This window comes from Embiotoca jacksoni, unplaced genomic scaffold, assembly GCF_022577435.1.
Source record: "Embiotoca jacksoni isolate LCO1_2020_lvr unplaced genomic scaffold, fEmbJac1.0.p SCAF_1, whole genome shotgun sequence".
In the NCBI taxonomy this organism is placed as follows: Eukaryota; Metazoa; Chordata; class Actinopteri; family Embiotocidae; genus Embiotoca; species Embiotoca jacksoni.
The window spans coordinates 16,590,168-16,615,994 of NW_027185229.1; the positions used below are offsets into that span (position 1 = coordinate 16,590,168).

The 25,827-nt window shown below is 42.4% G+C and overlaps 1 protein-coding gene across 15 annotated transcripts; it reads left to right on the forward strand.

Moving 5' to 3' along the window:
* The first annotated feature begins 395 nt into the window (after window positions 1-395).
* On the forward strand, window positions 396-25,709 carry wnk2 (WNK lysine deficient protein kinase 2). Of its 15 annotated transcripts, none has more exons than XM_069143402.1 (29): window positions 396-1,915; window positions 5,427-5,599; window positions 6,152-6,372; window positions 6,881-7,038; window positions 7,842-7,930; window positions 8,154-8,373; window positions 9,171-9,441; window positions 9,763-10,070; window positions 11,533-11,655; window positions 12,170-12,202; window positions 12,773-12,889; window positions 13,076-13,498; window positions 13,683-14,390; window positions 14,650-14,699; window positions 14,787-14,949; window positions 15,044-15,160; window positions 16,001-16,171; window positions 17,951-17,993; window positions 18,100-18,261; window positions 18,406-19,265; window positions 19,562-19,619; window positions 19,731-19,795; window positions 19,929-20,518; window positions 20,628-20,860; window positions 20,958-21,188; window positions 21,372-21,470; window positions 22,257-22,301; window positions 22,415-22,791; window positions 23,095-23,181. In XM_069143402.1, the coding sequence occupies exons 1-28, from the start codon at window positions 1,247-1,249 to the stop codon at window positions 22,777-22,779; spliced, it is 6,765 nt and encodes a 2,254-aa protein (XP_068999503.1). In that variant the 5' UTR covers window positions 396-1,246; the 3' UTR covers window positions 22,780-22,791; window positions 23,095-23,181. The 15 variants fall into 15 exon arrangements, with proteins under 15 accessions (XP_068999503.1, XP_068999511.1, XP_068999449.1 ...); XM_069143348.1 differs by having other exon boundaries at window positions 397-1,915; window positions 22,415-22,746; window positions 23,095-25,709; XM_069143368.1 differs by having other exon boundaries at window positions 397-1,915; window positions 22,421-22,746; window positions 23,095-25,709.
* Window positions 25,710-25,827: the final 118 nt, after the last annotated feature.

The following is a 25,827-nucleotide window of genomic DNA, read 5'->3' on the forward strand; positions in this document are numbered from 1 at the left end:
ACAAAAGAAAAAGCCTTAGAATAGCTGTATTATTCACTTTATTGACTTGATTATAACTTTACTGTTGAATGTTTTTCGTGCAGGATATGGCAGATAAGGATATGTCTGTAACCCCCGTAATAACCCTGGGATACTTAAAACAAAGAAGGGCTGAAAGCCCAGACTGATATGTGTTTACAAATTACTGAAGAAAGCGGTTTATATTTCTAATACTGAGAGATTGTCATGACTCAGTCTCCCTGCACGGGATCCATGTGGATGAGTGTAACCCACAGTGTCCCTTTTGGTTGGTAGGCTTTAGTCATCTTCCCATTGGAGGTTTAGCGCGTCACGATAAAGGGCGGACGGTGAGGTCCACGCAGCCCGTGTCAGGGGAGGGCACGGGTGCCTCCTAAAAACGTGCCGAGTTATTGGATACGTGTTGTTGCTAGGGGCGTGGGCTGTGCCGTGAAATATTCTACTTTTGCTAAACCTGAGATATTAAATGTAAGAAGAACACAGTCGCATCAACTGGACGAGAGCTGCCTGCTCCAACCGGAGGCAAAACTGTGCCGCAGTGAGCATTATCTGATAAACGCTTGTATCCATACTGCTCTCTGTTCCAAGACAACACTCTGGAGAGATAAAGTACACGCGGATAGTTCAGAGAAATTATGCTGAGGTCACACTTCTCGGAGCTGATTCAGATCTTCACCCGGAACACCTGCTCTGTATTTGGATCAGCCGGAGTACGGGTCGATGAGTGTTTATAGGGGATGACTGCTGCGCACTTGGTCGTCCCGTGATGTGTGCCGTGAGTGGTTGGAGCGTGGCACGGTATAAACCCATGTCCACTGTAAGACAGTGATTTGTCCGCCGAACATATCGCTTTTTTTTTTTTTTATAGTATGCGCTGGAGCGGGCATCTTATGCAATGTGGAGGAAACTGAGTTCGTGAGCTCATAGGTTGAATTGCCAATGACATCAGGCTTAACTCGAATAGCCGTGTGCTGTATTGCAGCAAGGTGGATCTGGGCGTGAGGTGGCGGAGAAGCAACGCACGCACCCTCCGAGCTGGACGTTTCGTGGGGATGATCTGTGTCCCAAACAAATTCAAGGAATTAGGCCAAACATCCTGAGCTGGCGAACTGCGTCACTGCATTGGAGTGTTGCAGGTAGGCAGAAAACTCTCCCACCAGCAGAGAGGAGCATGCTCATCTTCCTCCCTGAACAATGTCGCCGGTAAGTGTTTAACATTTTAACGGGGATGGATTCAGCGGACGGTTCAAGCAAAGATCCGCCACTGGGATCCACATTTTCCTCAGCACCTAATCTAGACTCCGACATTAATGCAAATGCCTGCAGGCCTGTGTATGAGAATGGGACAGACCACAATGTCAACATACAAAACGCAGTCCTGCGTGGAGCGAGTGACCCCAGCGCGTACCCTTCCACAGACTACCAGGGGCTGGTCCGGCAGAGGTTTATCCGGCGGAGTTTGTGGATGGCAGACTCCGAGGAGCAGTCGGTGGACACATCGGAGTTTGTCAACAGCAGCCCGGTGCTCAACATTGATCTGCGGACAATCGTTGATCGGAGTAGGGCCCGGGTTCTCCAGGGAACCCGCCTTCAGGAGACTTCCAGCACGGGGAGCCAGGTGGGCCTGAAAGACAGCGCCACAGAGAGCGTGAAGGCAGACGAGGAGAGGGGATACAGGCCCGAGACAGAGCCCAAGGCAGAGGTCGTGCCCTCCGATGTCACAGGTAAAGCAGGGAGTGACGAAAACGAAGAGGAACCCGGGACGAAGGCTGTGTCCACCTCACCTGGCGGGCGCTTCCTCAAATTTGACATTGAGCTGGGGAGAGGGTCCTTTAAGACCGTCTACAAAGGTCTTGACACCGACACCTGGGTGGAAGTGGCATGGTGTGAACTGCAGGTGGGTTCAATCAGGGATCATTTAAGTCCAGCACCAATCAGCTACAAGTCTGGTAGCCTATATGTTGTAGGTGGTTCGTTTAAAAGACATCTGATAAAATATTCCCCAGTCAATGTTCAGCATGGAGCAAATTGACCAACATTTAGTCCAGGGGACAACCGAGGCCCCTAAAAAAAACACAGGACCATTTACTTAAACTGTAACTTCATTCATTTGAAGTTGAAACTGAGAAAATAATAATGATTCATAAATTTTCAATAAATGCTTTGACACAGCCTATACCAGAATACTACCTCCAATCTGGTTCATATAACAAACTCACAGGCCACTATGGATGCTGTGTATTATTTGTTGTCTTTTGTATATCCCCTCCCAGGTTTATCCTCAGTCAGAGTCATTCTCAGATAATGTTTGAGAAACAGCTCGGCTTCAGGGTGAAATTGATTAACCAATCAGCAGTCCCAGGCTTTTGCATTGCACAGGTTCTTAGTGGTGACAGGATTTTTTTTTATCGCTAAAGTAGCAGACTAAGGAGGTAAAGACTTTCTGTCACTTCTGCAGGGTTTTTTTTTTTTACTGTCAGTGCTCACATTGCACCAGCTGAGCTTGTATAATTTTAGTTTCGGCTAAATGTTGTCATTCATACGAGTGAAAAATATGAAGATGGTTCAGAGGTATAGTTGGTAATCATGAGAGTAGTTTAGAAAGTTGATAAGTACAGTCGATGACGTCCGTATTGTCCTTGTCCTCTGTATGCACTATTGACTCACAAGTGAAATTAATTCAAGCCATCCTGCTCTTGTACCTAAATGTTATTGAACCTGTCAGCAGATAAACTACATGAAACTTTGATATGTCAGAATTTAAAAAACATATTTTAGCAGTGTACCATATAGAGTTAACACATTGCTTCATAGCAGTGACAGCTTGCTGTATCACTAATCTGTGTATGTGGTAATCTAATGATCAGTTTAGATGCTATCCATGTGATATACAGATTAGCCTATAGCCGGACCTGTAGACAGACCTGTAGACAGTGGCTGTCCTTTCAGGGCTCAAAACATGCTAAGCTTGTTCAGTCTCTCTAGAGCAAATTACTGGATAGAGTGAATTTTTACCAGGGGATTACACATGAAAAGTAAAGTATTACTACTGCAAGAAAATCAAAACTTTGCATAGCTGCTTGTTGTTTTATTGTTTAAGTGAGTGCACTGGATTTCACCTGCATACTTGATTATAAATATCTCACATGGGCCACAACCCAGGCCAGTTCAGGCTGAGCCAGTATCTCAACATACTCTTTGGAACACTTCATCCACATTAAATGGTAATCATGATAATAATTTTTGTGAGCCACGCGGCATTATTTTATTCAATCAATCTTGTATTGAAGAGTACACAGTTTTGATCATATTGGAATGAAACATTCAAAGGTCTTATCTATATTAGTGATTTAATGAGTTTAAAATATGCATCATATTTTTTTTCCAGGATATCTTTATCTATCAAGAGAGAAACCAAGCACATGGTGTATTTTTAAGCACTTCTACATTGTCAGGAGAAATTTAAAGAGCAGGGCCACATTTTTTTTGAAAATGTATTTCAGGAACAGCATGTATTAAGGATGGTTATGTCTGCAGCAGGTGTATATGTATTGTATGTTTGCATCTGTATGGTGTCTGAGCAGGTTGTTAGGGGAGATCTAGTGATGATTCAACCATTCTGTCCCTGGAGATGAGGCCATGCCCTCCAGAGCCCCTGTGCCTGCGTGGCTCGCTCACAAAAAGCTGGTGTAGCTCTAATGCTGTACCTTGACTGTCTCTACACTGAGTGTGCGTTTGGGGGCAAGACTAAGAGTGAGACAGCAGAAAACACAGAGGCTCATAGAAAGATTTATGAATCAGATTTGAAGAGGAGATGGTGCCTGGTGATGAGCAAACCAGACTGTTATCTGCTGAGAGATGATCAGACATCTGCTGAGCGAGTTGTTTACCTGAAATTAGCGAATCGTGCAACATGATTTAGTGAAACACTTTGAGGTCTGTGTCTCAAAGTTATGCATTATTATTAGTCTTGTCTGATGGCTTACTAATGAATACTGAACACAGATTTATACCCGTGTGATGTTACCACTCAGATGTGTCTGGAGAGAGATTCTTGCTGATGCAGCCCTCTGCACCAAGACAAAAGGGAGAGAGGGGAAGGGTGGGTTCATCTAAGGATAGCGGCAAACACGTGCAGCATTTGATACAGTAAAACACGAGTTATTTCTGTCAGTTGCAGTGTTGTGTCCTCAATATAGATACACAACATGCAAATACCAGTGTCAATAATGTATTCCCATAAAGCAGATCCTGTGTTGCCACACCCTGCTTAGATCCTCTCCCTCCAAAGCCTCTTTAATAACCTGTTTGTAAACTGGAAATTTGGACAATGAGGACATAAAGATGAGGCAAACAAAATATATTAGAAGAATCGGCTTCACAATGCTGCACATATTGTAAGACGCATTCGACTCTACAGGTCACGTCCCAGCAGTCGTCAATAATCAATGCCATGAGATATACAGGGGGTTACTGTGCATTCCAGACATTTAAAACACTAAATGCGCCCTAACTATTACCATTGAGATGTGTCTATAAAGACAAACGGAAAGAAGATCTGGAGGTCATGCAGTATTTGTCGAGGCCGTAGCCACTGGGTTGTATCTGTTATCCTGACTGGAGAAAAACAAGAATTTGGAGGATGTTTGCCGTCAGCTGTTTTACTATTTATACAACAGTTCAGGGAAGGCAGGAGCCAAAATATTGATCCAGTATACACAGATTTACTCAGGCATATATACCCAAAGATGTAAGATTTAGACTGCAAAAATTGGACACAGGACTGCATTAAAATAAGTTTTTCTTGATACTTTTGGGTTTTGTGGTTGACATTTTTTTTTTCTAGCCTGCTGTTACAAACTCATGATGACCTTTTTCTGTTCCAGCATTTGCCAGCAGCACATTTGACATCTACAGATTAAAAATGTGATTAAAGCTCATGTTTATCTGTCATGACAGACATGCTTGTCTTTATATTATAACTCAGATTTAAAAAAGGCTTTTACTCGTCTATCTTCTGAAAATAATTCTACTCATCGTTCTCAGGTGATTTAGTCGTAAACCCTTATACACAGTTGTAATAATACGAGTAAATGGTTCAAACCCCCATGTTTACCCACTCAAAATGCCAAGGCTGTGTTCACTCTAAGCATGAGCCACAGGCAATCTGAACAGAGCCCCTTCCTGAAGCTACTACTTAAAGGAGTTTGAAAAGGGATGCTATATTTTTCATTACAACTAAAACATGACAATTGAGCCCCACCTTTCTGCTCTACCACTCCTCAAACTTGTTAAATTTTGTATGTATTGACCACTACTGCAGTTTCTCTGATGATATCGTTCCAGAAATCTGGAAAAAATGAATGAAAAAACTTGAAAAATTAATTGTCACTCTCTATTTTTCCCAGGAACGGAAACTGTCCAAAGCTGAGAGACAGAGATTCAAAGAGGAGGCAGAGATGTTAAAGGGTCTCCAGCATCCCAACATTGTGCGATTCTATGACTTCTGGGAATCACCGGTAAAAGGGAAGAAGTGTATTGTTCTGGTGACAGAGCTAATGACCTCAGGGACACTGAAAACGTGAGCGTCAATATGAAAATACAAAGGAAAAACATTTCCTATAAATAGTTATAGTATGTTTGTTACATGTTGGCATGCTACCCATCTTGCAATCTTTTCAACCTTATATTCTAAATTACTTACCCGTTGAATGATGTCATTTCAATAAATATGATTAAATAAGATGATGACTGTGGAGACTGAATCTCAAGATATTTTTCATGTTTAAAAATAGTTGATGTTCTTGCTCAAAACTTAATTACCAAAATAAATGAATTTAGGCAACAGTATGGGACAAAAATGTATGGCTGTCAGAATTGGGAGATTAGTTTGAGAATAGAATAGTCATTATAGATTCATAATTACTACGTGTTCAGACCGCTGATGTTCAATGAAAGCCAAAACAATTAGCAACAAACAAAATGCTAATTAAAAACATTTTATCAACACATGGGTTACTTGGGGACAGACCTTATTATTTAAATTTGCTAACTGATATTCAGTGTGTTTTGAAATGTTTTTAGCTTGTGTCAGCTGGAACATCTCTTTCATGGTATTATTTTCTTCCCACAGGTATCTGAAGCGCTTTAAGGTCATGAAGCCTAAAGTTCTTAGGAGCTGGTGTAGACAGATTCTCAAAGGCCTCCACTTCCTCCACACGAGGACTCCGCCGATCATCCACAGAGACCTCAAGTGTGACAACATCTTCATTACTGGTCCTACAGGCTCGGTCAAAATCGGAGATCTGGGCCTGGCAACACTGAAGAGGGCCTCTTTTGCTAAAAGCGTTATTGGTTGGTCTTAACATAAACTATCTGACACAACGCTGTTTTGTTGAACTGTAATATCTGATGTAATATCTGTGAATAAAGAGCAACCTTGGTGAATGAGACCTTTCACATAGAGGTTGTCACATGATCCATTGTTAATGTACAAATACGAATTATATCTACTTTAAATCTTTATTTTTAGGTGCACAGTTTTGGTGACTGTTTAGTTTCAGAGATAATACTTGTATCTTAGTAATAGTAACACATTTTACACAGTATCTAATCCTATTAAAAATCTGCTTTGTGTCTGCTTTTCCTCCTATATGTTTTGGTTAAATTGTTCTCCTATAATTTAATGCTAAAGGGTCATAAAACAGTAACCTCATATTATTGTTGTGCAAGTGATTACAAAATTATTGTAATCATGATTTAGTTGGCATGCAACATCTTTGCTATCAATCCCAATAAAATTGAATGAAACCCTGATAACCATGTGTGAGTAATTTGTCACTCTCTTGCATTTATGTTTCAGGCACACCAGAGTTCATGGCCCCAGAGATGTATGAGGAGCACTATGATGAGGCTGTGGACGTCTATGCCTTTGGGATGTGTATGTTAGAGATGGCCACCTCAGAGTACCCCTACTCGGAGTGTCAAAACGCTGCTCAGATCTACCGCAAAGTCACCAGTGTGAGTTCATGTTTAAACTTCAACCCTGCTATTGTCATAATTACTTTAAAATCAGTGTTAGAAACAAGCCAAGCTCATTTAACACTCAGTGCTTATTTCTGATCATTTAAAATAAAGGGTCCATTGCACATGGCACTTGGAGACAAGTGGTTGCAACTTAGCACTCACCACCAATTCCTTTTAAGATGACGCATTAAGCTTTCAATTTTTAAGATTTTAAAACTCATTACATCTGAGCATCATATTTAGCCTAAGTCCTAAAATCTCAATGAAAAACAATAGTCACATTTGGCTACAAATGGAATAATGCTAAATGATAAAATACACTGTTAAAATATTTTAATAATTTATAGCTAAAATGTCTCCGCAGCACAAGTGTAGAAGAGTTTTAATTTTAGCGAACTAACTCAGAAATGAGTACGACACCGCAATATTGATCTCATGTTTGATAAGATTAGCTGATTTTTTTTCACCAGTGCTACTCATACCAGAGCAATTAGCAGCATTAAATGAAACAATAGTGCATTTTATTGCTTATAAATTCAGCTTTATGTTTATAGGAATAGTAATTAGTCTCATGGCTCGTCCAGCACTCCAAACCTCCCTTTGTACAAGTAGCAGCTTCTTAAACCCCACAGCTGTGATGTCTGGGAGAAAATGTGTTTTGGAAAGTCTGTATTTAATGTGGTTTGATACTGCAGACAGAACCTGTTCCCTCTGTTATGCAGCCATACTTTAGGTACTGCTGTTCTGAATGTGTCACTTAGTGAGTTAAGACATGTCCATGTTGGTTTGTTTTTCAGGGTGTGAAACCAGCCAGCTACGGCAAAGTCAGTGACCCAGAAATTAAGGAAATAATCGGGGAGTGTATCTGTCACAGATGGGAAGAAAGGTAAGTAGAGCAGGACCTCTGACTTGCAACACCTTTATTTATGTAAATAGCGGCCGACCCTTATCTTAACGCTATATTTTGTTTGTGTTCCTGCAGTGTGACGTTAATGCCAGTATTTGGCTGCGACACAGTTGATGTTCCTCTGTGTTGTGCACCATTAGATTTTACTGTCACAGTCCCCTGTAGTGCAGGCCAGTAGCTGGTGTTTGTGTATTTCCTGCAGGTACTCCATCAAGGACCTCCTGAATCATGCCTTCTTTGCAGAGGACACGGGCGTGAGGGTGGAGCTCAATGAAGAAGATGATGGGAAGAAATCCTCTATTGCCCTAAAGCTGTGGGTTGAGGATCCTAAAAAGCTGAAAGGGAAATACAAAGACACGGGTGCCATTGAATTTACCTTTGACCTGGTGAATGAGGTCCCAGAAGTTGTCGCCCAAGAAATGGTAAACAAATATTTTGAGTTTCTAAGAAAATGATTGTATTTTGTGATTATGAAGGAGACAACAGTTGTAGTATTTGTTGATTTCTTTACCCCACTAGGTGTTAACTTTATTATTATGATGTTTTACTGAGTGGGTAGTATTCTGAGGTCTGAAAGCTGGGGAAAGGTGTAGCAAGCACAGTTGATCCCCTTTTCTTTATTTCCTTATTGGCTGGAATAAAAACACTCAAGGAATTATTCAAATTTAGTCTGTAAACTGCAGGTAACCATAGCAACAATACTTCTGCTTTGTGCTATATTATCAGTTTAATTCTCATGGTTGGTTATTATGAGGATAATTTCTCTTTTTGCCTGTCATAAGTAGCTGTGCTATAAGCATAAGAATGAGGTAACAGAGGAAATGTGATGTGGTGGTTTTGATATTTCGGGACAAATTGTTATAGATTATTATCGATAGTGTCATTCCATTACATAGGTTCCTGTGTGTAGTCTAGCCTCAAGTAATAATGCAGTCAACATAACCCAGGGCCCTTATAATTAGGTCTGATTTGAATGGGAGTTGGTCAGTGGTCTGCACTGTAGTGCCTGTAATCATAGGCTTGAGGTACGTACTATAATGATTGCAACTGGAGCAACTGATCAGTTGATCTTCCATGCAAACATACAGAATGGCAGGACAAGGCAGTTTGTGGATCAGGAGAAGAGAATGGAGATGTATTGATTAATTACATAAGGTGTTAAGTTACAACACGCCTTTTCTTTCTTAGCTGCAGTGAGTATCTTAACTATATCCTGTAGGTGGAATCAGGCTTTTTCCTGGACTGTGATGTGAAGATAGTTGGGAAGTCCATCAGAGACCGTGTGGCTCTAATCAAATGGAAGAGGGAGCGGACCGTCTCATCAAATGGAAATGGTGAAGTAGCAGTGAAGAAGACGCAGCAGAACCTACTGCAGGTGCCCAGTGTCGGTGTACCGCAAGAAGCCACGTTAGCCGCCACAGATTATGAGGACCAAGAGGTGGAGCAGCAGACTCTGATCTGCACCGTGCTCGCCACAACGTCTGCCACATGTAAGAAACTATAATTAGTAGAACATGTGAATGTATCGTAAATCATACAACCTCAGGCCTGGTAAAAAAAAAAATCTAACACTGTCACTCAGGCTCAAGGAAATGACACAGACTTGAAATTGTTAAACTGGTATTTCTGAACCTTAGAGTGAAATAGACTAAAGGTGACTGCAGTATCTCAGAAACACCAAATGAAAGCAATCAGACATCCTGACCCTTGAATATTTGTGACATGCTACCCCACTGTTCCCTTCTCCCCCTGTCTTTCCTGCAGAGGGCATCATAATGAATTATAATCTTGAATTTACTCTGTTATTACAGCTGATAGTGGCGTGAGCTCTACCATGCAATTAGATGATCTAAACAATCAGCAGAATGGCCTCTACCAGTCGTTTCCAGAGCCTATTTCCACAGCTCAGATAGTCTACAGCCCTCCTGCACAGGGGGACCCTCAGCTGCACCAAGGACCCTATCAGCAACCCGCAACACAGGCCTCACATTTAAACTACACACAAGGATACATGCAAATATGCAAGGGAGCCTACCAGCAAACCCCAGGTCAGCTGCATCCTGGGGCCTTTCAACAACCTGCAGCACAACTGCACCAGGGGCCTTATCAGTGTCAAACAGTGAGTATAAACACTTCTGATTTCTATTGCTGTGTATATTTCTTGGTTTCTTTAATCTTTTATTTTGTTGTTTATGAGTTGTTTTCTGAAATAACACAATTTTTATATTCTTTTTTGGAATGACATCTCATCAGCGCCACAACAGTGATCCCTTTGTATCGCATGAGAACCTGCTCATCCCTGAGAGCACGTGTCTTAGGCGCAGCAGCGCTTCCCTGGTTGAGAAATTACAGTGCAGGCCACACTCTCTTTCTAAAACAGTGACTCCAGGTCCCTGCCTGTGTCTGTTACAGGATCTGGCATCAACAAATAGCACAGAGAGTCCAGTGCATGCTAGAGACTACATATCCTCTCACTCTGCCCAAAATCCGTCATTATTATCTCCTTTCGTGCCCTCCCATCAACAGTCTCATCATGACTCAGCAAGTCATTTTGATTCACCTCACCTTCCCCTGAATTTACAACCTCCTTCAGGGCTCCGCCTGAGTGTCCCACACAGCCCACAACCTCAACAACACTGCAAGGCTTGCATGTCTCTCCTCCTCAAGGACAGGACAAAAGGAGGTGGATCACTGGAACACACTCACAAACCCACTCTCTCCACATCAGCCCAGTTTACTCCAGTGTCAAAATCAGGCCCAGCTACATATCCTCATCTGTCAAGATATCCTCCAGTCACTTCATCTGCTCTCGTGGCCTCCCCCTCTTCTACATCATCAAACAGTCAAGCAACCCTGGAGACTTCGCCTTCACACCTTTCCCCACCATCACAAGTTGTGCTCCCACGGAGTTTGTATGAAGGTGGAGATCTCACGCTGCTCAACTACTGTCTCCATCACATTGTCAATCGCAGGACCAGTTCCCCCACCCTCTCTGAGAGAGGAGGCTTTAATCATCCAGTGCACAGCTACCGGGAAGTTGTAGGTCTGAGTTCCTCAGTAATTGAGAGTTCAAACAAGAGTCAGAGTCTGGATGTCCCTCTCTGCTATACTTCACATCTGAACAGGAACCTGCTGTTATCACCTTATTACAGCGAAGGCAGACCAGAACCACTGGTAGGTTAGAGAAGGAGACTCCACGTAGGCTAAATACTGCCATAGCAGCAGTCTGCTTCATCTTTCATGATTCTGCCAGCTGCCTCAATCCCCAGACCATATGTTAAAAACCTGCCGCTGCTTAACCCATTATAAGGATTCAGATTCTAGCTCAAGGTGCTTCTGTCATACAGTAAATTGCAATGAAAATGATGGGTGGGTGATGCTGCAACTTCCCCTTTTCATTTGAACTTTCCATAATGAACCATGCCTTCTGCTTTAAAACACCCCTCTGTACTTTCTTTGCTAGAAACCACCGCTGCTTTGACACACTAAGCCTTGATTTGTAGTAGCACATAAACAAACAGCCATACTGTGTCTAAAAACAGCGATCATTAAAAATGGTCTCTCCTATGTGTCTCTGACAGACAGTTTCTGCACCAACGACGCCAGCCCCTACTGTGCACCAGAGCAGACAGACAGCACAAAGCGTCCCAACTGTAACCACCACTGTACAGACACAGCTTACTGCCCAGCCCAGCCAGGAGCAGGTAATGCTTACATCTAACTGACAGGGCCTGGGATCATCTGTAGTGAGATGCAAAAAGCAGAATTAGGAAGCAAAAGTTTGAAAGTCACCCACTGCAGCCCACTCAGCTGCCTGGCTGGGTCATATACTGTCAATATACAATGTTTGGATTGCTAAACCAAATAGCAACTGTAGCTTGTTTGGGATATAGGCTTGCCATATGCCTGCAGGCTGCTCTAATTTGACCACTTGTACATGCAAAAATACGAATTGTCTTGAAGGCATTCAACGTCAAATGTTATGTATGCTATTATTAACTACAACATGCAACATAGAGGAAGTTAAAGTGCAAGTAAATTTAGTAGCACTGGCCATTTAAAAACACTATTTGTTGTGTTGTGTGAGGTGGGTAAAAAGTGCATGTGATTCCCCTTTTTAAATGTGTTCTGCACTGTATATCTATGTATATGTGTATGTCTGTCAATGGCTATTCATGTGTTTTGTGTTTCTTTCCCATTTGTCTCTCCTCCCTTTAGTGCCATCTTAAAGCAGCTGCTCTCCTGCCCCAGGTAGAGCAGCACACTACAAACCACACAGAATAACCCTGCAGCTCCCTTGTATCCAAGTAGAGCTTTTATAACCCTGTCTCCAAAAAAGTTGGGTCACTGCTAAATGAAAAAAGGAATAGAATGTGGTGATTTGCAAATCATGTAGACCCATATTTAATTGAAAATAGACCAAAGACAACATATCAAATGTTGAAACTGAGAAATTGTATTGTTTTATGAAAAATATATGATCATTTTGAATTCGATGCCAGCAACATGTTTCAAAAAGGTTGGGACATGGGTGTGTTTACCACTGTGTTGCATCACCTCTTCTTTTAACAACACTTTGGAAATGTTGGGGGACTGAGGAGACCAGTTTCTGGAGTTTTGAAAGGGAAATGTTGTCCCATTCTTGCCTGATATAGGATTTCAGCTGCTTAACAGTTCGGGGTCTCCTTTTTGGTCAAATGTTTTCAATGGACAGCAGGTCTGGACTTCAGGCAGACCAATTTAATTAAGAATTAGTTTGTACTGTCATTTCAAAATTGATAGACTCCAAGTAAAAATCAAATGTTTGATTTCCTTCCTTAGCTGCTATCTGCTGAGCAGCTTGCATCTCACCTGAGTCCTCCTGATACATCTACCAGTTTTCCACAGTCAGTCTCCAGTGCTCCTCCCCCACTCCTGCACCTGCAGATGAGCACACAGGTGTGTTGTGGTTGCACTAGTAATACATGAGCAAACTATGGACAAAATTTGATACAGGCATCCTACAAAATGTAAATATAGGTTACAGGGTTGAGTAATACATAAAGGGCCTGTGTGAATGTCATATCGAATGGTTGTCTTTGTTCATTTCATATCATTTTTCCCTTTTTTTTTTTTCTTTCCCAGTTTCCGTCACCATATCCTGTTGTTCAAACAGGGGGCCCCAAGCCCCCTTCCTTCTCCCCAGTTCCTCTACCATCTGCCTACAGCAGTATTGACCCTCTTATGTCTAGCTCCTACTACTCACCTTCACCCCATCATCCCTCCCTTCCTCTGACCCCTCATGCTGCCTTGCCCTCTGTACCTATTCTTGGCACCCCTCAGACACCTTTGTCCACACCTCAGCATGTGCCTGGTGTGGAACTTTCTATTCCACTTCTTGCCATGGCCATGTCCCCTGTGGTAACACAGCAGCAGAGAGGCCCTCCCACATCTCAGCCAAACTTTGGTAGCTTCCATTCCACCCATCTTTTACCTTTCTCTCAGGTGCAACCCACCCCATACCCCACCCCCAACCCTGAGCAGGAACTGGCTGAGCAGCCTGTCCAGGTGAATATTTGACTCAGTTCTCACTGTGAGGTTTGGGTCATGGGAAGTCTCTACTACTAAGGTGGCAATGTGTCTTAATTGTCGGTGTACTTCATCCAGGGCATGTGTTTGGGAATTTAGAGGTAAACAATACTTGTATTAACTGATAAACAATTACTTAAATGTGTTTGTGTTTCTGGTACAGGCGATTTCACATGGGACTTTGGGAGATGTTCAGCTTTTGGCTGCGGCCCACCCTGTCTTGCCTGCTGTTCAGCCTCTTCTCTGGGGAAGTGGAGCAGATACAGAATCTACTACAGCTAGCCTGGACTCAACTGTAGCTCCTACAGTTTCAGCTCTTCTCCCAGACCAGACCTCAATCGCAGTCTCAGCTACAGTCCAAGTTGAAACTCAAGCCCCAGCAGAAACTCCAGCTCTGGTGCGATCACAAAATCAACCCTCAGTCCCGGTATCAGCTCATGATGCAGCGATGTCTCAAACTCCAGCCACAACCCGTCTTAAAGCCCCAACTTCAATCCCAATACAAGTTCCAACAGCAATGCAAGCTCCAGCTTCAGCCACAGTTCAAATACCACGATCGGCACTGGGTCCCACTTTAGAACAAATAAAAGTCTCCTCCGTAAGCTCTGACACAGACATTGTTAAACCCCAACCCTCGGTCCCACGTTTGGTTTCAGGCCCAATGCCTGTCACTCTGCCAGCACCAGTTCAATCAGCAGCACCTGCTCCTACTCCAGCTCCTGTCGCATCTTCAGTCCCAGCTCCAGTTCTGCAGCCTGCTGGCATCCAAACAACAGTCTCAGTGCCTGAGAGTGCCAAACTGGCTTCAACTCAGAAAAACCTAGAGACGACATCAGCATCTAGCATCGTTCAACAAGAGCCCAGTGTAGAGGTAGGGATGAAGCTAAAGTTTTGGGATTTTTTTTTTTTTAGGGCAACACTGATTTCAATTCTTAAAAATGTACATTTACTGAATGACAATTGTCTTTGCATAAAGGTAATCTAACTGTTGTTTAGAAAGCATATTATTTTTTTTTTGCTTGTCAGTCATTAATACAAGTGTTATGTGGTCATACAATGATCCATTCTGTATCAATTAAAATCTTGAGGTCATCTAACTGTTTTGCACTTGCCCATTTTACTGTCTGTAGGATGTGCTTCGGGACAAACCATTATCTTTACCCAGTTACGCATATGACAGGTGTGTGTGCAGTTTTTTTTCACTAACCTCTCTTTACAGATTCTGTTGTCAGAGGTAATTAAGTTTATACCACTTATCCTTTTATAGTCTCAACTCTGATGTAGCATCTGGTAAGGAAACAAGTGATGGCTATGACAGCTTGGCTAGTGGGGGCAAGGGGGATGGAAAACCCAGGAAACACCACCGCAAGTCTGCCCGCACACGTTCTAGGCAAGAAAAGACAAGCAAACCCAAACTGAGCATGCTTAACGTGAGTCGTGGTACAATTTGTGGCAAACAAAATTACTTTTTAAAAAAAAAATCTTTATGCTTTTGATTGTAAAGTGTAATCTTTGCCCCCATAGGTTTGCAACACTGGTGATAAAATGGTTGAATGCCAGCTGGAGACTCACAACCACAAAATGGTGACTTTCAAATTCGATCTGGATGGAGATGCACCGGAGGAAATTGCCACTTACATGGTTAGTGCCGCCTTTTACAATTTAGAATTTTTGTCTTACTTACTGGTTACATTGTCTAATATATTGCATTTTTCTGGTGTTTTATTTACAGTTTTGATTTGTAGTTTTAAGTACAAAAAAAACATTTAAGTATAGTTTTCACTCTCATCTTGTGAACTTCCCTTTGAAGCTCTACCCAGAACTGGATTTACTGTGTCTGTGTCTTTGAGACTTCCATTGATATCTGTGAGGCCCTCCTCTGATTGGCTGTGTGATACAAGCCCAAGCCAACCACATGTTTTCTTCACTCTAATAGCTTATAAGTTACATGCAGAATGTAAACTGATGAGTTAATTTTTTTTTATTTGGGATGACTACTCAGGGTTTACTTTCACATTAACGGTTGGCCCATAGACTGTAAGAATAGACATTAGAGTCCGGGGCTGCACCTGGTTTGATATTTAGGCAGGTGTAGCATCCTTAAGATCTCAGTCAGATCTAGCCCTCGCTTCTTCACAGCTCCAAATATGTTCACTTCTGTCTCCAAAAAAACAAGATGGCGACCACTAAAATATCAGATTCCTGTCTTTGAAACGACAATGGGTGAATCATAGTGGGTTGCCTCTTGGGTTGGACAGTGGGCCCTTCTGAGGGTGGACATATGACATAAGCGTGAGTTTGTGACATCCCAAACTTACGGAAGTCCAGACAGCACAGTTGCTGAACACAGGATGTGAGCATTTTTTGGTGGACTGAGCATTTTACAATTTTCATATTTCACCTAGAGCTGCTTGATAATAAAAAAAGACAAGGAAATCTGAATTTATACAATATATGACCTTTAAAACTGTATGTCTACAGGTAGAGAATGGATTTATCCTACTGTTGGAGAAGGAGATTTTCATTGACCAGCTTAAGGACATTGTGGATAAAGCTGAAGACATGCTAAATGAAGACATGGAGGGTGAAAGGGACACAACTTTGAGTTGTAGTCCTCTGCAAGGCCAGATTTCTGAAGGGCTTGTAGGAGAGGTAAGAAGGGGTTACATACAGTGGGTACGGAAAGTATTCAGACCCCTTTAAATTTTTCACTCTTTGTTTCATTGCAGCCATTTGCTAAAATCAAAAAAGTTCATTTTATTTCTCATTAATGTACACTCAGCACCCCATGTTGACAGAAAAAAACAGAAATGTAGAAATTTGTGCAAATTTATTAAAAAAGAAAAACTGAAATATCACATGGTCATAAGTATTCAGACCCTTTGCTGTGACACTCATATTTAACTCACATGCTGTCCATTTCTTCTGATCCTCCTTGAGATGGTTCTACTCCTTCATTGGAGTCCAGCTGTGTTTAATTAAACTGATTGGACTTGATTAGGAAAGGCACACACCTGTCTATATAAGACCTTACAGCTCACAGTGCATGTCAGAGCAAATGAGAATCATGAGGTCGAAGGAACTGTCCAAGGAGCTCAGAGACAGAATTATGGGAAGGCACAGATCTGGCCAAGGTTACAAAATAATTTCTGCAGCACTCAAGGTTCCTAAGAGCACAGTGGCCTCCATAATCCTTAAATGGAAGAAGTTTGGGACGACCAGAACTCTTCCTAGACCTGGCCGTCCAGCCAAACTGAGCAATCGTGGGAGAAGAGCCTTGGTGAGAGAGGTAAAGAAGAACCCAAAGATCACTGTGGCTGAGCTCCAGAGATGCAGTAGGGAGATGGGAGAAAGTTCCACAAAGTCAACTATCACTGCAGCCCTCCACCAGTCGGGGCTTTATGGCAGAGTGGCCCGACGGAAGCCTCTCCTCAGTGCAAGACATATGAAAGCCCGCATAGAGTTTGCCAAAAAACACATGAAGGACTCCCAGACTATGAGAAATAAGATTCTCTGGTCTGATGAGACCAAGATTGAACTTTTTGGCGTTAATTCTAAGCAGTATGTGTGGAGAAAACCAGGCACTGCTCATCACCTGCCCAATACAATCCCAACAGTGAAACATGGTGGTGGCAGCATCATGCTATGGGGGTGTTTTTCAGCTGCAGGGACAGGACGACTGGTTGCAATTGAAGGAAAGATGAATGCGGCCAAGTACAGAGATATCCTGGAAGAAAACCTCTTCCAGAGTGCTCTGGACCTCAGACTGGGCCGAAGGTTCACCTTCCAACAAGACAATGACCCTAAGCACACAGCTAAAATAACAAAGGAGTGGCTTCAGAACAACTCTGTGACCATTCTTGACTGGCCCAGCCAGAGCCCTGACCTAAACCCAATTGAGCATCTCTGGAGAGACCTGAAAATGGCTGTCCACCAACGTTCACCATCCAACCTGACGGAACTGGAGAGGATCTGCAAGGAAGAATGGCAGAGGATCCCCAAATCCAGGTGTGAAAAGCTTGTTGCATCATTCCCAAGAAGACTCATGGCTGTACTAGCTCAAAAGGGTGCTTCTACTCAATACTGAGCAAAGGGTCTGAATACTTATGACCATGTGATATTTCAGTTTTTCTTTTTTAATAAATTTGCACAAATTTCTACATTTCTGTTTTTTTCTGTCAAGATGGGGTGCTGAGTGTACATTAATGAGAAATAAAATGAACTTTTTTGATTTTAGCAAATGGCTGCAATGAAACAAAGAGTGAAAAATTTAAAGGGGTCTGAATACTTTCTGTACCCACTGTATCTACACAAACACTGCCCATGGATAGATTATGGATCTATTCATGAACATTGTAATAGCTTAATGAATACAAAGTGGCCAGGCAAGTGTCATATTGACTTAGCTCACATCTGTACATCTCTCTATAGAGTCAGCAGCCAGGAGCACCTCAGCTTGTCTATCAGCAAAATGGTAAAACAACATTCTCTTTCAAAAATTTATCCATATGCATGCTCATGTCATGTCATATTGACTGGTATAAACATTTGTAGTGGTTTTCGGAACTTTTGGATTGTAGTTCTTCATACAGGGAAGAGATGGTTCATCATTTGCCCTGTTGAGGAGACGCCCACATCCAGTCAGGAGACCCCGTCTGATGGAACGACGACGCAGTCACCTGGGAGCTCAGCCAATACCCAGCCTGCTGACAGTGGCACTGCAAGGCCCTCTGTATCCAGAGGTGACTTTGTTTCAGCAATTTCAGCATAATATTTGACAGCTTCTTGGAACAATAGCACTACCCTGTGGCAGCTGATTGAATTGATTGCCATTTTTGGAATCTCATACTGTTGTATAATTTTTGGTCATCCTTATTTTTTTTCAGAAGAAGGGTCATCCTCCACAATGTCTGGTGGAAGTGGAGGCTTCTCCTATGATGTGTATGGATTCTGTAGTCCTCCAATAATGTCCAACACAGACCCACTGCTCCTGGCCACTCTGTCACCTCCCGTGTCTGCACCGCCAGTTCTCCATTCAGTGTCATCAGTGGAGCCAGCAGGCAGTTCAGCACAATCGAGTGTGCATCAAGCTCAGCCAGCCAGAGCTCAAACATCCCCACATACATCTTTTCCAGTGGAAGATTCACAAGAATCCCCTCTGGGCTCCATCTCCCCAATCCATGCAGCTCAGCAGATGTCCAATATGACATGTGCTGTTTCTATAGCTGACGAGGTGCCCTGCTGCCCTCTGGTCATGCCCCTGTCTCTGGATGTGAGCACTTCACAGGGTGGGTCTCCGCTCACTCCCCTTCCCCTCCAGGAGCCAGGTCTGGGCAAAGAGCCCCCTTCTGTCTCCTATGGCCCTGCAGCACGGAGCGAGCGGCCACAGCAGCCGGTGGTGCTCCACCAGCCTTTTTCAACTGTCGGAGGAACCAAAGTGACCTCACTACCCCAGAGCCCAGCGCCATCCCAGCACGGTGCAGGGCCCAGTGAGTCTGATGGTGAAGGACGGCTGGGCCGTGGGGGCTTTGTGGACAGCACCATAAAAACTCTGGATGAAAAACTAAGGAATCTGCTCTACCAGGAATATGCTCCAATGTATCCATCAGGCAGTGCTGCAGAGACACCAGGGTCCGGCACAGAGTACATCCAGTCTCCTCCTGGTCCCGACAGCGCCACAGGAGGGTCAGGAAACAGCACGCCAGGGCCGATAGGGGAGGGACGCTACAGGGCAGGAGAACAGCTGGCAAGTAGAATAACACTACCTGCCAATTATTTCTGGCTTAAATATTTAGTTTGATATATTACCAGATAAACTCCAAATATAATTTACTCTACTGCATATCATTTGGATGCATGGAAAAACATGTTAGGGTTTAAGGGATTGTAAGAAAAACGGCACTGCTAAAAAAATGGTAAAATTTCATGACAAACATTTAGTTTCTCTTTGTCCAACTGTATTATATGACAATGATTGATGGTTTGTATTGTAGTTTCCCATGTTACAATTTTGTTAATCTCTTATCCTGTTTCCTCTATTAGCCTCAAATACCAGAGAGAATGGACAGTTTGAGCACACTGAGTGACTCTGCTGTGTGTGGTATGTACAGCATAAGTGGTCCGCCACAACTGGCATCATTAAATTTAAACAAAATGTATACATTAGTTCATCTCTACCACAGTATTCAGGGTTGTGGACATTTCCTTGCAGCTTCCCTCTCGAGGAGACATGTTCCTCACTCTGCTTCCTGCTCTGGGACAAGAGGTCGATTTAAGGTGTGAAAGGGAGATTTTTCTCATGTTTAAAGGGAACATAGAACTCTCCTTCAAACTAATCTCAACCGCATTTTCTTATACAGAAACATCATGATGCCAATTGAAAAGTTAGTGTGTTCTTTGCTTTTGGCAGATTATCTCTGTTCCTCCTGAAGTGGCTAACAGACGAGATGTGAAGCAAAGGAGCTGGAGCAGCGTTGCCTCACCAGCACACCCTGTAGGATACAGCGGGGACTACGTTCAGGCTGAGGTCATGGCTACTTCCACCACAATTGGCCGTTTCTCTGTGGTGAGCACTGAAGATGACATTACACAGAGGACACATTGCAGCCGCTACTCTGCCCCACCTGATTTCTACCTGGACACACCTCCTTCCATGGCCAAGCGGGGATCCCTGCCTCGTGCACTGACCTCGACCTCTGTCCCCGTGGATGTCACAGTCCATGCTCGCTTCCTCTCTTCAGACTCTGGTGCAGAGAGCAGCCCTGCAAAACTGGCTCCTGCCACCCCATCTCAACACCCTCGCTCCGAGCGCAGAGGGAGTGACCTCATGAAGAGGGCCGTGGCCTTTCTCCGTCGTTCCGGTCGCAGCAGCAGTGTGCAGAGCTCTGACTCACCAAGTAGGCATGGAGGCGTGCACGGCTCAGCTTACGCCAGCAGCGATAATGACTCAGAGATGGAGGACTCAGACATAAAGAAAGAACTACAGAGACTCAGGGAGAAGTAAGCATAGCTTGTGATTTACTTTCTGTCTCGTGTAGTGTCGGTTTTTAAAACTATTTTTTCATTTACCTTGTAAGTGACCAGTATATTTCTGTCTCCATCCCCTCAGGCATCTGAGGGAGATCTCAGAGCTGCAGGCCCATCAGCGGGGGGAAGTGGAGGTGCTGTATCGCAGACTTGGCAAAGTTCCTCCTTCTGCCCTGGGTCTCTCAAATGCTGCCCCACATGCCAGCCGTAGAAAGAGGTCCAGCAAGCACAGACTGAAGCCAGGCAAACTTCTCAGCCCTCTGGTTCAACAATTTAGAAATGTCACAACCAAAACAAGCGACTCCAGCAGATCCAGTGAGTATTTTTCTGAACATGCAGTAATTAAGTTAAGTTAAATATTTAAACCAAGGGTAAGGAATAATACAATCCACATGCTTTTGTGTGTGTTCAGCTGCAGCTACAGGCACAGGTGAGCCCACAGTGAGTTTAAATGGCTCTCCCGCCAAAGGATCTTTCCCCACACATAGCAGGGCACGGTCATGCACGAGCCACCTCCCGAGCTCAACATCAGAGCCTGTGCAGACTCAGCAGCCTTGTTCCCTCAAAGGCTCTTTGTCTTCTGATAATATCTATGCTGGACTACATGGAGACGGCACCGGCACACAAGCGCCACCTGGACAAGGTACCACCTGCAGCACACAACAGAACATGTTAATATAACTGCCTTTTCACTAATACCAGATTATAAAAGGTTAGATAATAATTAAAAAAAAAAAAAACACTTGTGTTTGTGTTTTGTTGGGTATTTTAGTGTGTGCTACTCTTACCATGTCATCTTCTTCCCTTGATTATGCTCCTTCTACAGGCTGGTCTAATTACCCTCAACCATCTGAGAGAGTGACCTATAAATCGAGTAGCAAGCCACGAGCTAGATTTCTCAGTGGGCCTGTGTCTTTGTCTATCTGTTTGTATCTATTCTCTTCCCGCATAACTTCACTTTTTTGTTTTCCATATTTTCTATTTATCTACTTTTAGGCCACATATATTTTTTTCTGTCTTACTCTGCAACAACACTGGATTTTCTTTTGCTTCGCTTCATCCTTGCTTCTTGCCCTCTTATTATATTTTTGCTCTAACAGAAATATGTTGCTTATTCAAACCCACAAGGATTAAAGTTTATTTTGTAAAAGTCAAAATATTTTCAAATATAGACCAAGAATTTTACGCAATATAATACAGTCATATTTGCTCTTTATTTCCTGTTTATTTGACCAGTTGTGGTGTTTCAGAAGTTTGAGGTTTGGATAATCAAGGTTAATTTTAATAGTATTGGGCACTACATCACACTTTAAGCGTGCAAATATTTGTGCTCTTTTTCCATCTTCTGACGTACACAATTTTGTTACACCTTGCATTACTCAGAAATGGGTTTCTGCATGCCACATGCATCCCAATCTACTATCTATTATCTTATTGCTCTTTTCTCTGCTGTTTCTCACATCTGCCACGCTAACATTGTAACACTGCACTTTGAGCTCGCTCACCTCGGCAACTGCATGATTGTCCTGATATATGGACTGTCTTGGCTGATGGCTTTTTTTTTTTTTACACATTTGTTAGTGTGGTTTTAGTTTATTACTTTGTTTTGTGGCAGTATTCAGTTACTTTGTTTTGTGCTGCATCCTGTTGCTGAAAATTATTATCTTCTAATGGGAATACCAAGTTGATTTGACTCTGTTTTGTCTCCTAGGGTCAACACTGAAGCGACTGTGTCTTGGCAAAGAGCGTGGCCACAGTACGTAAAATCGCTGCTTCTCACTACAAATGAATTAAGTAAAAATCGTGTTTGTAATACAAGTCTAATTAGCTCATTAAACATGGTGTTATGATATATGTGTGCGTTTACATACTCAGGGTCCGGAGCTGCAGCGTCAGGGGCTTTCAGTCAACCACAGCAGCTGCCTAGCGGTGTCACACCTCCTCCCCATCAGCCAGTGATGGGCCTGGCCCAAGCCCAGGCCAATAACAGCAACAACAAAACAGGCACATACAGTGGCTCATCCATGAGTGCCAATGAAACTAACCTGCCCGAAGACTTGCAACGACTGATGGATGACTGGGCCCAGGAGGTTCTTATCATCACCCAGCGGCCTCGCACTAACTCTCTCAGTATCAGTGGACAGCAGCTTTGGGATCAGGTTGTGCCTCGAACACGTGAACAGCTTACTAACGCTTCAGACGTGAGTTTCATGGCAGTTGTGTGCCCAAGTTAAAGAGTTTAGAGAGTGAGTCACAAATTTTTGAAAACTAAACACATGATTACTCAAAATGTCTTAAATTATTACAGATCATGACACCAGTTAGCAGAATAATTTTTTTTCTATATTTTTTATCAGGTGTTGCAATGTCATTTGATTATATTTGATTCCCTAATACATATTAGCACATTCTGTTAGATTATTATTGAGATTAAGCAAGACACCTTTTATTGCACCCTTACTGATCGTAGCTATTTACACATGATTCTAGCTAACATTGTGTTGGCATGTCACTGACACTATTTACACTACATTGTGTAACCCTCTCAGGTATCATCATGGACAGCCCTAGGTCCAGAGGCCTGCAGTCTGCCTCTGTCATGGCCCGACAGCCCAGGGTCAACATTGATGACCGGCCCCTCCGCAGGGCCCCATCCCAGTTATCAGCACCACTCTCCTGCTCCATTTAGGGCCTTGTCTTCACCTCTTTCTATCGGCCAGTGGCCCGGTTTGCTCTTCCCCCTTCCGTCAGGAGTCTTTGCCTTTCCTGCTGTGCCCTCAGCCCAGGATTCCCACAGCACCATCCCAGCATCATCATATCAGCGGACCGACCCCAAGGCGAGGACTCTCTAATCCAAGTAGCATCGTGTCTTCCAACTCTGTTACCAAAAAGATCTCTCATTATAGTTCTAGTCAATCTTATGTGCATATACTGTATATATTTAACCAGCATGTATGTAACCATATGTACATACTCTTCTCCGTTTCTGAGTTTTATGTTATTGCTTTAATTTGCATCAACATACCTCATGTCCATATTATGGTACATAATCCTCGAGTGCAGTTTAATGGTAGTAGTACTTTTAAGATGTATAATTAGCCTAATCAGACTTGAAAGTGCTGATTTTTGTCATTGTTTATGTCTGTACATTACCACTTACTGAATGTACATAATGTACTGTTCATTCATGCTGTGTTCATATAAATAGTTGATGTTTGTGTTGCTCATATCACCCCTATTTATAAGCTGCCGTGTGTATATATGAATTCTTGTTAGTCTGTACATAGCTCCTGTGTTTGTACAGTTACCATTACATAATCCATAGGTCGGTGCTGCAGCTGTGTCTTAATGCAACACCTTAGCTACCATCATGCCATCACTGTGAAGACTTGACATCCTGGTCACTAGGACCGGTTGCTTTACTCTGCTCTCTCTGTCCAAGGATAGGTTTCATTCTTCATCGATGAAATGCTTCCAGCACAAGCGCTTGAAATATCCTTAAGAGATTTGAATGAACTTGAACTTTATCTGCAGGTGAAAAACACACCTGTGAGAGTGCCTTGAATTGCAGTTTCACTTTTCTGAAGAAAAGCATTTAGATTCAAAGCAGACACTATGTATTCTATATATGCTTTCACCTTCACAGGCCAATTATGTGATTTGAATAATGATTGTGGATTAAAAAAATATTTAATTTAGCAAAAAAAACCACAACTAAACACTATATTGTGGTGTTGCAGTTCATTAAATATCAGAGATTGTAAAAGAATATCCAAAACTCAATTAGATTATATATTTACTGTACGTTTTTCCTTGTTCACTGAAGTCTTGCGGGATCGCTCCACCAGCTGCACTGCAGCCTGCATGAATACACTGATATTCTGAATGTGCACAGGTTGATGTGGTGAGTTACAGGAGGATATCGTCAAGAGAAACTGGCATTGACACCATGCGACAAGGAGGTCTGAAGGACTCAACATACGAGTCACAATCATATTCATCCCATACCTCTACTAATGCAATCTGTAGCTTTACATATTGTTGCCTTTGTGGTTTTTAAGAGATTACTGTGTGGTTAGTTGTTTGATCAATGCTGATGATACTGTGTGATGATGTTAGAGGCACATGAAGAATGTGAGCTGTTGAGAAGCCACAACTGTATGACATATTATTTGTACAACGCGTGAGTTTTCTAAATTAAGAAATGTCTAATGGCTATGGCAAATTGTATGTTTTAAGACATAATTCAAAGATCTCCAACAAACAACATGCTTTCACTGTGTTGGTTATTTACAGCCTCAAAAACAATACTTTTAATAGTTCTCGTATAATCTATTTAATTCCCCTTAGAATAGTTTGATGATTGGTTCAGGGGTTTAATGTATTCTTGAAAATCAAAGTGGTAAAGATGTATGTAATTGGAGCGAGAGCCACGAATGACAAATTGCTTGATGCAGTTAACAAAACAGTTATTTTGATTACTTTGCGCTTCATCTGTTTTAGCCTCTTTACTTTTAACTGGCTTATTAAAGTCAATATGGTATTCCAGCTGTTTAGTCTAAAACTTTATACAGTTTGGGCAGCCACAAGAGACAGATTTAAAAAAAAAAAAAAAAAGATTTCTGAGAATGATACAGCAGAAGACGAGGTATCCTGACTTGCAGTTTTGAGTATAACTCACCTCCAGAAATGCTGGAAGCAGAATTTCCCATAATTCAACACAGTAGTATCTTCATCAGGGTTATTGTTTTCAAACTTTAAAAATCTACAGTCTTCACAGACATAGTAGTAATCCTTGTATTGCGTAAACTAAACCTTATCTGTAAAATCAATAGAGTGCCCCTTTAAAATCATTCCATGTTTGCACAGTTTGACTATTTGGAAACTTAATATTTGTCTTTAAGGTGACATTTATTTAGTGATGACACAGTTGTTTTTTTCAATTTGACAACATCTCCTATGCAGTTCTTTTCTTTGTGCTTTTACTTCTTTCTTTAATCGTTTTAATGCTTGCAATGGAAGCTAGGTGTATGATTGCTTTTGCCTGCTGTATCACCTGTTTTCCTGGCACTTTCCTGACCTTGTCAGATTGATACTCTCTTAAAAAAAATGCTGTACATACTTGAAGACATAAATAATAAATTAATTTTTGCTCGACACCATACACTATTAGTCACATCTTTGTTTCATTACCAATGCATGCAGCATATAAAATCAAAACTGTCTCGATGTATTTCTTTTAAGTTTTCAAACCAGTGTTGCCTGTCATTGCATGAACACAT

Coding starts and splice junctions, on each gene's coding strand:
- wnk2 (XM_069143348.1), top strand. CDS start 1,247: ATGGATTCAGCGGACGGTTCAAGCAAAGATCCGCCACTGGGATCCACA. Junction 18,262..18,405: donor AAGGCCCTCTGTATCCAGAG/GTGACTTTGTTT, acceptor ATTTTTTTTCAG/AAGAAGGGTCATCCTCCACA. Junction 19,620..19,730: donor GAGTGACTCTGCTGTGTGTG/GTATGTACAGCA, acceptor ATTTCCTTGCAG/CTTCCCTCTCGAGGAGACAT.